This window comes from Artibeus jamaicensis, unplaced genomic scaffold (genome assembly GCF_021234435.1).
Source record: "Artibeus jamaicensis isolate MK-2021 breed Jamaican fruit bat unplaced genomic scaffold, CSHL_Jam_final contig_3230, whole genome shotgun sequence".
NCBI lineage: Eukaryota > Metazoa > Chordata > Mammalia > Chiroptera > Phyllostomidae > Artibeus > Artibeus jamaicensis.
The window spans coordinates 2,940,990-2,953,943 of record NW_026521764.1 but is presented as its reverse complement, the minus strand read 5'-3'; the positions used below and the strand labels follow the sequence as shown (position 1 = coordinate 2,953,943).

Here is a 12,954-nt window from a genome sequence, read left to right as displayed (position 1 = left end):
TAGTCTGCTAAATAAAATTATACTACAAAAATCTAAGAGCAGGCCACCCTTCCTTAGGGGTCCAGCATGAAGCATTTTATCTGACTTTGCCGTGCTTTGATGAACATACCTGTTCTAGGTCAAGAACCGTGTGCTGATTTTCCATGCATGCTGGATGTTTAATTTGTAAAATACATATTATATCAAAGGAAACTCTGAATGGTATGGATTTTGCTTTTTCTTGTTTCCACATCCTTCTACTATAACTAGCCTGGGGACCTGAAACCCCTCTTGCTCTCCCTTAGCAAAACGTGGCTGAGCTTTACTGTGACAATTTGTGTCACTTAGGAGGCAGTGGGGACGAAGGGCAGCGCTGTTGGAGAGAAATGTGTTGTTCAGCACATTTTTTACCTCACCATCATCTACTTCTCCCCTCCCTGCCTTTGAGATTTTAGTGAGAAATGAACCTTTCCGTCACCTCTGAAAAATGAGACTACCCTCATGCAAATACCTATGACGTGAGAAAAAAGGTTGCATAGCTGTACATTGTGGTGGCAACAATATAGAAAAGAAGTGCCGTACGCACAAATTGGAAGGCAACATGCAAAAGAAAAAGTGCGAAAATGCTGGCACAACTCGTGCCAGCATTTGTTTGGTTTTCTGAAATAAAATACATATAAGGAATACACTGTAGGCAGACGGGATATGAGTCTGCTTGTGGAAAAACTAGATATACGTGGATCGCCATGCATGGAAATCTCATTTATGAGTCCACTTGAAACCCAACAGTGGCTCCTTCGGGGAGAGGATTTAGAGGTTAGGGCAAAAGGCAGGGGAAGCAGGTGGTTCACCCTTCCATTCCTGTTAGAATTTTGTATATATTATCTTCTAAATAATAAAAAAACTAAACCAACACACACAAAGATACACCTCAGACAGAAAGATACCGTCCCAGCAAGTGTGAAAAGCTTGGGTCACATCAAAGAAGCGACAGGCATTTTAGCTGTTTCCACAGTTGCCCCAACACTGGCCAGTTACCAGCTGGACACAGTCTTAGGCTGGGATAGGAGTTCCCAGCCCCGGTTACAGCCGGGCTTCTCAGCAGGCTTCCGCTGGGACGTGGTGGGCTGGCAGTGCCGATGAGTGCGGGCGGCACTGGGCCTCCAGGAGTGTCTTCTCACTGGTATCTGTATCCTTAAATATGATTACTAATTTGAAATTAACCTTACTTACTGCTTGAGATCAAGAACCATACTTATTGGAAACAAGCCCTAACAGGCTAAGCAGAGTGGTATTTCCTGTGACAGAACAGGGCAGCCCCCTTAACGCTGACGTTTCCACGACCGCTGCTCTTCCATAAACGGACACAAGCAGCAACACTGACCACCTAGTGAGGTGTGGCCTGACGATGGCCTCTTAAAGGTGCCCACAACCTAGGAAGCCCTGGAACCTGTGAGCATGTTACATAATGAAAAAGAACTTTATAGAAGTTTTAATGTTAGGGACCTTGAAACAGACAAATTATCCTGGATTATTTGGGTGAGCCCTTAAAAAAGGGAGAAGAATCAGTGAGAGACCTGGCTGAAAAAATGCAGAAAAGATGAGGCATGACAAGGATTCAGTGCTGCTGCTGGCTCAGAACACAGGGGAGTGATTCAGGATGAGAAGACAGTCCATCCAACAGCAAGTAAGGAAGCGGGGACATCAGTTCGACAGCTGCATGAACCTGAAGTTGGCCAACAACCCAACTCGAGTCCCCTCCAGAGAGGAGCCTGGGCAGCCGGAGGCATCTCAACTGCGGCCTGCTGGGGCCTGTGCTGGGTTTCAAACCCCCCAGAGCTCAGATCAGCCTCGTGTTAAGCTGCTAAATTGTGCTAACTTGTTACTGGGGTGACAGCAAATTGACAGGTAGTATAAGATAGAGAAATGAACTGCTTAAATCCTCATTTAATGTCATTGAGATTCTGGGAAACTGCAGCTTTAAGCGAAACATGGAACAAAATCATTTTTAACCATAAGCTGATTAATATAAACATGAGTCAAGACCCATGCGTGAAGTTCTTACGGCATATTTCTGGTCATAAAATCAACACCAAACTTCTAAATAAAGACCCAAAATACTTCTAATATTAAACAACGAAATAGATGTGAGCTATAACAAGCATTTATGATGATAAAAAAAAGTAAGAGAGCAATTTTCCCACCTGATAATACCAGTTCAGGGTCACAGATGGCTGAAGTCTTTCCAGCACCACAGGGCACAAGGTGAGACCCACACCAGACAGGACGCCCTTCCTTCACAGGGCCACTCACCCCACACCTATATGCTCTGTCTGGCACAAGTCAGGCGCGCCAATTAATCCAACATGCCGTTTCTGGGATGTGGAAGGAAACCGGAGTTCCCAGAGAAAACCCACGCAGACATGGAAAGAACAGGCAAACCACACACACAGTGGCCTCAGCCAGTAATGTTTTCCTCACATCGTTAGAACGAAACAACATTAAACAAAACTGACGTTATTCAAGGAACCGCTATATATGAATCATGATTCTTTTAGAGACACCAGAAATACATTCATGCAGCAATTTCTTAATTATGAGGTGGAGTCCCAGAAACCAGCTTGGGAAAGAGTATCAGAGTACCCTTTCTGGAAAGAGGTTTCCTGCACTCACCCAGTCACACCTCCATCTCCTGGCCAGCCAGGTGGGTCCCCTTCCCCTCCTCACCACGGGCCTCGGGGCCGAGCTGTGTGCCGCAGCAGACTTGTCTTTCCCACCACGGTTTCTCCTTCTTGGGTGGCTGGGAAATGGCCCTAGTACCATCCCATGCCATCTAAGCAGAGAGGCCTTTTCTTGATCCTATATTTTAATCTTCTCTGTCTTCGATGTTCCTCAAGTACATTGTCTGAAAGCTTGGGCTGGTGTAGAGGAAATAATAGTTAGGGTTTCCTTGTTAAACAGGAGAGGCAGGTGGAAAATTTACACATTTATCTTGGTGGGAAAAACTAAATGACATCAGAGGGTTTTTACAAAAATGATTATCATTTAAAAAAAGGTTCCAAAGCTAATCTCATATCCTCTGTATTTTATTATTTGAAAGCCTCAGTTCTACTTATAAATAAAACACTACATTTTTCCAATATTAAATATTTATTTCTTTTTACATACAAAAATATTTTACCAGGTGTATGCAATTTCACAGATAGATCATTTCAATAATTTTTGTTTTGGACAGCACATGAAAATGTGGAAAAAATTTATAGGGACAGTTTTCAAAAAATCAGTACTTAACTGTACTACAGGAAAACTTTATTTATATAAGGATAGTTTCTTTTACATAGGAATTAGCAATACAATTACTTGGAAAGCAGTAGCAATTTTTATTTTTAAATTTTTTTCATCAGAAACTTACTTTAGCAGCTTGTTCAGCTTTGATTTTTTTTTGGTTGCTAACAAGATTTTGTCCTTGCTTAAAAAAATTCTACAATCATTTCATAGAGGTTAAAAAGAGCATGCATTTGTGCTCAAAATAAAGATATACCAAAATGAAATGGAAAAAAATCTCCCAAAGCAAGGATTTTACAACAAATACTCATCATAGCCTCTAACAGAGCTTAACATATTATGCAGAAAATGACATTTGTTGCCGAACCCTAGCGCTCACTCATCTACAGCAAAATCCAAGATACCGCTTCCTTGACAATCAATGCTACTGAAGAGACTGGAGCCCTCTTTAACACAGCATACAGCCAGAGGAAATACTCATCCTGCATTTCCACCACAGATGGAAATGAGCTCCAGTCTGGTTCTACCTGAAAAGGCATGGATGGCGTTCCTCCCTTGGACCACGTTCACCAGAGCAACTTTCCTGTGTTCTGAACAATGTGACTTACACTGCTGCCCGTCTCTCCTCTTTAAAGAGGAAAATCACATATTTTAACTGGCAATCTGGTAATGACTTCGGGTTTAATGCTGGTAACTTACAGCTGAGGAGTTTTTAACGCTATGCATTTTCCTCTTCCTCCAAGCTCTCAAGTCACCTTGACTGGTATGAGGAAAGCAAAATTTCAGGTATGGCTGTCAGATTTGTGTTTCTACCCATGGCTTGCTGTTTCTGAAGTACAGTAAAGACCTCAATTCCCAACTTTTAAAATAAGATCTTTGGGCTTCTGCTCTATGTAGCCTGTTTGCTGGGACTCTAGACAGGTTTACAAGCACTCAGTGATTCCGTCACTCAAGTTATAAGCAGCATTTATGTTAGCTGTAGATGTGTTCATTCAGTTTGTGCTGGAGATTAGAAAACAGTAACAGTTAGCAGTTTAAAAAAAAAAGAGAGAGAGAGAGGTGTTGTTTCTGACTGACTTTGGTGTGTGGAGGCAGGTTAGATTTACCATCACAGCACCACATTATCAGCCAGCCAACAGCCATGGGGAATTAGAAAGGGAATGTAAAAAGCATTCAGATTAGAGGTCCACCAGAAACAGACACCTTTTAAACTTTATACAATACTATCAGTTAGACAATATGGGCTATGGTGATCAATTTCAGGCATTAATAACAGGGTAGGGCAGCTTCATGGGGCAAACAAAGATCAGTGTGTCTGCTGATGTAATAGAGCACTGGATTGCTTACTAGTCTGACCTGTGACTGGTCTGGTTGGACTTGGAATGGGATTCAAACTAAAATGGACCATCTGCCCAGGGCCACTATGAGAGCAAAACATACCCTCTTCCAGGCTGGAACTACGTCCTCAGAGCCCAACATGAAGATAAGATTCCTAAATGGTGTGCACCATTTACTGTTACCTCTGAAAGATGTACACGTACACTTTAAAAGAACTAAAAATAATTAACCTCAGTGTAAGCAAATAACATACAATAAACAAATAAAGTAGCCTAATAAAGACTTTGTAGTTTAGCACATCAGAGTTCCAAATTACTTCTTGTAATTTAAACTGAAGACGAATGTTAAGTTAGCCTTATTTAACAAATGGAATATTAAAATTCAAGAGATATACAAGTTTTACCAAAGGTCACATGGTCAAGGGTCAGAATTATATCTCAGCTGGAAAGAAGTATATCATCTCTATTTTTACCAAAAGGGAGACTATTTTAAAGAAAGTAGTGCAGTGTATTGCAAAAGTGCAAACTATGCTTTTAAATTCTTACCTTAGAAATTTGAGATCATCATTTCCTTTACTTTTTGGTGGATAAGGACTCATTTTTGATTCTGTGCACTAAATCATTCCAGGAACACAGGAAGTAACACAACAAATTATGGGGTATTTTTAAATGAATAAAACTTGAAGCTAACAAAAATGCATTTAAAAATAATCTTACCTTAAAAAATTATAGAATTGTTATCTTCCTCAGGAATACAATACATATTTACATAAAAACTGATATGTTGAATTATTAGTCAATGGTATTCTTAAGTCTGTAAATAATATTCACTTGTACTATATAAAATAATCCTATCATTTAAAATACTGAATTCGTCCCCAAAACTTAAAGTATATTACAGATGTTATTACATGGATTCTCATAGCACATCCTTTGAAACAAGAAGAGGGCAGGTAACACAGTCTCTAAGCATGAACCGTACCCTGAATTCATTAGAAGGCTTAAATAAGTATTTCCCAAGAGGTTTTCATCTAGGACTCTCCTTTTTTCCTTAAGGAAATTAAGTTATAATGACAATTTTATAGGCTTAATATTTCACTGATTTATCAAAAAGGAGATTGGATTCTGACTCAAGGTAAAAACCAAAGCCCTTTTAAACAATGTGAAAAAAGTTCCAGAATGTACAATTGGGGAGTAATTAAAAATTTAAAAAGTTGAATTAAAAGACGTTTAGAAAGTAAAATAAAATTTAAGAACACTAGTTATAATTACATGGGTGAATATATTTAGTTTTATTATTCATGTATTTTGGAAGAATTTTACATGTTATACACATAGCTTATATATATATTATATATATGGTGACTCAAACATTTAAAAAATGACCTGTTGTCTATATACATAAAATTTTGGGATTGCTTTTTCCATATTTAGTATAAAGGCTCATTACTACAAAATTACTGGCTCTCTAGCCTGTGGTTTCTGGAACTTGGAGTGTTGTTTCAGAGGCTGTAAAAGCACACAATGTAAGCAGATCATTATTTTGACCACTTTTCAAACTTTAACAATTCAAAATAATTGCACCTAACTCCATGGCTATCCATCTTGAAAATCAACCTCAATCACGATCATGACACTTGATATACATAAAAAATAAATACCAATTTCATAAATTTTTAAAGTAAAGATCACCTTTTGTTATTGGGATATTATGGTCAAAGTATCTAGTATCTGGCCATAATTTATAATGCCATATTATTGTATTTTTTTGCTAGTTTGCATTTCCTCAATTTGTATTAATAATCAACTTTCTCTTTTAAGGAAAACTTGTCCTTCTAAGCAATTACAAATAAGTTTTACTAGCTTCAAATCTGGGGTTCAGGTTACTATAGCTGTAGTCACTCTGGGTTTACAATAACAATTTTTTAGTAAGCTATGTTCAGCAACTGTATAGTTAAGGTTAGCAAAAATAAATCAAGTCTTGAAGCATTGAATATTTGCTATTACCCAAGCATCAAATAGAAACTGAAACTGCAAAATGAGGCCTGGCTATAATGAAGGTGAAATTCTACTTATAGCTCTTCACATATACGAGGTCTGTCCAGAAGGTATCCAGCCATGGAACATGAAAAACAGAGACATTTATTGAAGAAGATAAAAGAACCTTTGTACATAGGACAATGATGCCTCAGTCCCCTTCAAAGTAGGCACCTTGGGACCTCACACAGTTCTCCCAAACACCACCAGCTGCCCTATCATATTTTTCTGACTCTCATCCATGGTTGGAAATCTCTTCCCTTTCAAAGGTGATTTTAGTTTTGGGAAAAGCCAGTAGTCTCAGGGTGCCGCATCTGGGCTGTAGGGGGACTGAGTCACTTGGGTGATTTGATGTTTCACCAAAAACCTCTGCATGAGATGTGATGTGTGAGTGGCTGCATTGTTGTGATGAAGCTGCCAATCAAGTTGCCCATAGCTGTGGCCCTCTGAATCATCCTGATAGTTTCCGTGGAGGAATATTCAAGCTTAATGCAAAATGTGATGCAGGTTTGTTGTTCTACTTCCTCATTTTGAATGTGGCAGCCACACAGTACACACGCTCACTCAACAGCGTCTACCAGCCCCACTGACTGTTACAGTGAAGTTGACATTGCTCCTCATGCACTTTCCAATCCACTCTCCTTGGCTGCCAGGTTACATTAATGTTGCACAAACTGTTCTCATTAGATAAACGATGGCTGGACTTTTTCCGGACAGACCTGGTATTCCACTAGTTAAGGTTAAATTTTAAATTATTTACCCAGAGATATCACCTCTGGGTATTTGTACATCTGAATATATATATATATTTTTTAGTTGTACATAAATAGTCATGCCCTGAATCTAAATGCAGATACTCACCTGCCCACAAGGAATGGCACATCATGTTTCCCAAAAGCAAAAGCAAGTGTGTGTGTACTGTAAATATTACCGACTGTTAAACATCCCATTAAACCATGCTCTCTTCAGTTAAACTAATTACCTTAGCCGTCTCCCACAACAGAAGCCCGTGATCACAACCGTGTTCTCACTGCTGTGGGAGAAACTCTGGGCCGCTGGGGCTCCTTGACCAGCTGAGCTCTGCTGGTTCCTGAAGACTCAGATGGGACTTGAGTTTCAAGTTCAATTACTATTTATTGAGATACAACGAACTTTTCTAAATGTATTTTTTTTCAGTTCTGGCATCTAGTCTGAAATGAACTACATCATTTTATTTCATATTAGGAGGGATCCAGTATGTATTAACTAAGTAGTTAGTGATGAGTACCATTTATAATAGGAATAATTCCTTTATGTATTGACTGTTTTCTAAATAATATGCATTTTATACTACATGATACAACAAAAAATACATATGATGTAAAAATCATCTCTATTTGCCAAGACAGTTGAAATATTTGTAGATAAACTGTTTGTCCACAAATCCAAAATGTCTACAAGAATCCCAAAGTTGTTCAAAGATGAAGGCACACCAGAGAATGTGGAAATGAAATTTCTCATAACATTTACAGTGTGCTGAAACACTAAGTCACAGGACATCACCTCAGCACTGTGCTTTAACTCATGTTGCTCTGAGAAGCCAATACTGTGATGTAGTATAGGAGGTTTAAAAGGTACCAAAGTTACTAAAAGAGTGTGATCCATTTTGCCACCAATTTCCTATCCTAGGACAAAGAACGTGAATTTGTGTTCTGGATATGAAATCTGGAATTAAAAAAATACTTATGGACTTTCAATCTTAACAATATAGCAGCTTGAGAGTTTTGTTTCATTGTGAAAAGACTTAAAAGTGTGCTTACTCCTCATTGCCAGGCTTTTTTTCCCCACTCCAGCACCCCTGCTGGCATTCCCTGGACAGCTCTGGTGAGGGAGATACAAATTCAGCAGCCAGGTGCCTGCCACCTGACAAAGACAACCACCCACATTTAAGCACCAAGCCCTATAAATGTGAGTACTGTTTATGTGAAAATCTACAGCATCAATATAAAATGTGGCTGACTTAGTTTAATGATGAGCTGCATCTGAGTACACTTTAGCAAGGATTTATACCATATAAGAATCCTAAAGGAAGGTATTAGCTAAGGTGAATTTTGGAAATGTGTACATATTAATGCAGCTAGAGAACCGTTTTCCTAATCATTAAACAAAAAAAGTGCATTTCCTTACAGAAATGTAAAAAACCCACAATGATTTAATATATATTATATAATATACACAATGTACATATTATATAATACATATGTTATATATAGATAAAACAGCTGACAGTTACTTCCAAATTTTAAAAATCATTCAGTGGATTGGGTTCTCAGCACAACGAATCTAACAAATACCTTAATGATCACATTGTACTTCAAAAAGCACACTGATTGTTCAACAACCCCTTCAAACTGCAAACTTAGAGGCATTTTTAAGGATCACAGAAATATGCGGAAGCATAGTACAGTTGCTGACTATATCCTAATAAAAATGTGTCTAAGGAAGTAAGTTCATTTTTATCAGTTAAATTTTTCCCTGTGAAAATAAGTCAACTGTGCCATTTCACTGTAAGGTGTTACGGAAGGCACTCTCTGAGCCTGCCCCGCCTTGCTTGCTGTGTACATGTTAACTTAGTATTAGCCTGTCTTTGCAACAAATGAGAGTGCAAGGTATTGCTCTTCCTTTTTCCACTGAAGTTAGAAATGAGGGGGAAAAACACCAGCATGTCTGCATAAATCAGAACGGACAGCCATACATCTCTGAAATAACAAAACCACGCAGCATTGAGCAGACTTCTGATGTCAGATTTGGATGGTAAAAGACTCGCTGCAGCACTGACATCGAAGTTCTTCTTCTGTAAGGAATTATATTAGGAAAGAAGGCCAATCACTATTTTCTCTTTTCATTAGTTAAATACTGGACTAAATGACAACTCTACAAAACTATTTCAAGTATTTATCATCACAGTGAAAATGTGAGACCAATGTTCGAATGAATGAGTTGAAAATTCCTGATGAAAAAGGCAAGGGTACTAAAACAAAACATACAAAATGCTTCAACGCATTTCTTTATGTGGTATGAATAGATTGTCCATAAAAAGTTAGAAAAATTAAGATAAATTATATATTAGTACACCTTCCCAACCACATTTTCTATAAAAATTCAGAATGGTGTACTGGTATTTCAATCTACACAGTAAAAATGCCTGGACTTGGCAGGTAGCTTCTATCTGCACACAAATTTTCTCAGTAGAAGGTTTAATTGTTGTAATCATTTTCTAAAAGTTGGATTTTAATTGTGAACCTTATTGAGTCATCAGTAAACCCAGCTGATGGGGACCCACTGAGGCTCCACTCTCAGTTTCTCTATGGCAGTTTGTAGCTTTTCAAAGGCTTTGTCTAGATTGTCATTTACGATGATCAAATCGAAATAGTGGTTGTACGCTCTTTGAATTCGTGCACTTTCATCCACTGTTTTCTTCAAGTCAGAGTCCTGTGGAAAGGTTTTAAAAGGAAATGTTTTTATTATAATGTATATTTACTTGCTCAAACACCAACTAGAAATGAACATAAAAATAAGTATGTTGGATAATTTTTACTGTGATTGTTATTAATTCTTAAAATCAAATCTTTATAGAGTGTCAAAAAAGATACTACCACCTGCTCCTGTATTCACCTTTCCAGCTATGCTCATGTTCTCATTTACGAGTATTCTGCATCTTCTGTTGCTCTGATATTAGGGTGAGATTCCTAATTAAAAGGCTGCTGACAATAACCTTAGGGTAAAATCTATGGTAACCTATTTTTATCTTATGGACACTAGATCACAGAACCCAATTTCTAGTGGCTATTAAGCTCCAAGCCACATTTGCTGACTATCTCTAAGAAAGAGAATCTTACAAATGTGTTTTCATTTATTTATTTTTTTAGCTAGCATTACTTATATTTCACAAAATATTTCTAGTCATTTGGGAATGATGTAGGGAATACATAGTAACGGGTTCTGCGTAAGGAAAGCTTTTCATTAAATTGCAAGTGTTTTGAGATTTTACAATAATTCTATGAGTTATTCAGATATTTATTTAAAGATTTTTTAAAAACCCTCATCTAAGGACATGTTCATTGATTTATGGAGAGAGGAGTTGGGGGAGAGAAACATCTACGTGAGAGAAAAACATTGATTGGTTGCTTCCCTACACATGCCCCAACCAGGAATTGAACCCACAAACTTCTGGTGTATGGGATGATGTGCCAACCAATTAATCAACCTGGCCATGGCAAATATTTATTGAGTTTCTATTAAAGTGTTTACTGTGTTTTATTATTTATGGCTATAACAATGAATAAGACAGAGTGGGTTTCTACCCTACAGTGGATAAGACAGATAAAGGGCAAACAAACACAAAAACCTGCAAGCTTTATGAAGTACTACAAAAGAAAACAATCAGGAACAGAGTATTTTAAGAGATCTACTTCAGATAGAGCGATTGCAAAGACACAAAGTAAATGACTTTCAAACTGAGAACCACGGTGGGAGGAAGAGTCCTCTGGGCAGAGGAAACAACCATGCAAAATCCAGGAGGGAAATGACCCTGATGTGTTTAAGACACTGAAAGAAGACCAGGATGCACAGAAGGCTAGGGGGGAGCTGTGTAAAAATTTGAGATGGGCATGGAATAGGTCTTAAAGGACCTAGATGGCAAAAGTAGGTCTACAGTTGTTTGTATGGAAAATAAAACAATGATTAATAAATAATGATATAAGAATAAACTCTGTTTCACATGCTTACAACTAACTGTAAACCTACTTTTGCCCACCCCTATATGTTGGTGATAAAATCATCAGGATGAACTAATGTGCTGGATGTGAAAAGTGAGGAAAATGAATGAATTGATGATTCTTTTGGGTTCCTAGCTTGAGTAAATGGGTGTAGAAGATGCACAGTTGGCAAGTAGGGATGGGGAGAATGTGATTTATTAGGGAAGCAAATGTTCTACCTCGTACCTGTTAAAAGTTAATTAAGTCTGTGAAACATCCAGGTGGAAATGTAAGTAGGTGATTGGTTATGCAAGTCAGAGCTCTGAGGTCTGAGTTACCTGTATATAAATTAGGAATCATCAGCATAATGATAGTATATAAGTGAATATAAAGGAAAGAATAGAGAGAGAAGTGGATTCCCAACTAGGCCTGAGGGCCACTAATACTTTTTGTTAATACTTTTCACTGAGATTCCTAAATATGTTTGAAAAACTTAAAATATCTTTTATTTCAGATCTGTAAACAGGCCACGGTTCAACTTGAAAAGAACACTTAACCTATTAAAGCCATTAGCAAAATGTCTTGTTAAAAAAAAAATCAGGCCTTGGATGGGTGGCTTGTTTAGCTGGAGCATCCTCCCACACACCAGAATGGTTTATACCCACTCGGGGCACAAACGAGAGGCAACTGATCAATGTTTCTCTCTCACATTGATGTTTCTCTCTCTTCCTCTCCCATCTTTTCCCTTCTCTCTAAATCAATGAACATATCCTTGAGTGAGGACCAACTTCAATAAGCTCCTATTGGTCAAAGATGGGACAATCTGACTCAGTTCATAAGTTATATTAATGTTTAACCACTATGCTGTACACTTGAAACATAATATTAAATATCAACTCTGAAAATTTTTTTAAAAATTTAAAAAGATGGGAAAATTTGAGCATCTATGAGAATAGTAACTGCAATTACACATCAAATGAAAATCCATGTGTTCATAATGAAATCAGAAAACAGCCCTTGCTGGTGTAGCTCAGTGGATTGAGTGCCTTCCTGCAAACCAAAAGGACACTAGTTCAATTCCTGGTCAAGGACACAGGCCTGGGTTGTGGGCCAGCATCCCATTTGAAGATGTGACAGGCAACTAGTCAAGATATTTTTCTCCCTCTTTCTCCATCCCTTCCCCTCTCTCTATGGATAAATAAAATCTTAAAAAACATAACCCAAACCTTATTTGATCACCTGTTGCCTGTGGAGGCTGTTATGGAACAAGCCCATTATTCTGAAAACTGGCCCATAAAGAGAAAGAAAGTATCAAGTATATATCTTGACTTTCCTATAGAACTCTACTTCAGAGCAATCAACTAGTTGATGAACAACAATTATATATTTTTAGAACTCTAGTTTATAAAATCAGAAAGAGTCAAAAACTTAGAATATTACCAACTTACAATGCCTAAAAACATAGTAACTAACCCAGGCAGACCAATGAAACCTGCACAAATCATTAGGTGAAAAACTACTGGGAAACTTTACAGACCAGACTCATACCACCTGAACCCACTGATTAATATTATCACAAA

The 12,954-nt window shown here is 37.8% G+C and overlaps 1 protein-coding gene across 4 annotated transcripts in view; it reads right to left on the bottom strand.

Annotated features, from left to right (window-relative positions):
* Nucleotides 1-12,954, bottom strand: part of PALS2 (protein associated with LIN7 2, MAGUK p55 family member) — a 108,476-nt gene that overhangs the window by 2,661 nt on the left and 92,861 nt on the right. For 3 of the 4 annotated variants that reach the window (XM_053663611.1, XM_053663612.1, XM_037146810.2), the window contains one exon: nt 133-10,109. In XM_053663611.1, the coding sequence (XP_053519586.1) occupies nt 9,933-10,109 (177 nt within the window). In that variant the 3' untranslated portion in view covers nt 133-9,932. Of the gene's footprint in view, nt 1-132; nt 10,110-12,954 lie in introns of those variants that run through there. The other variant, XR_008391254.1, reaches the window with a different exon arrangement.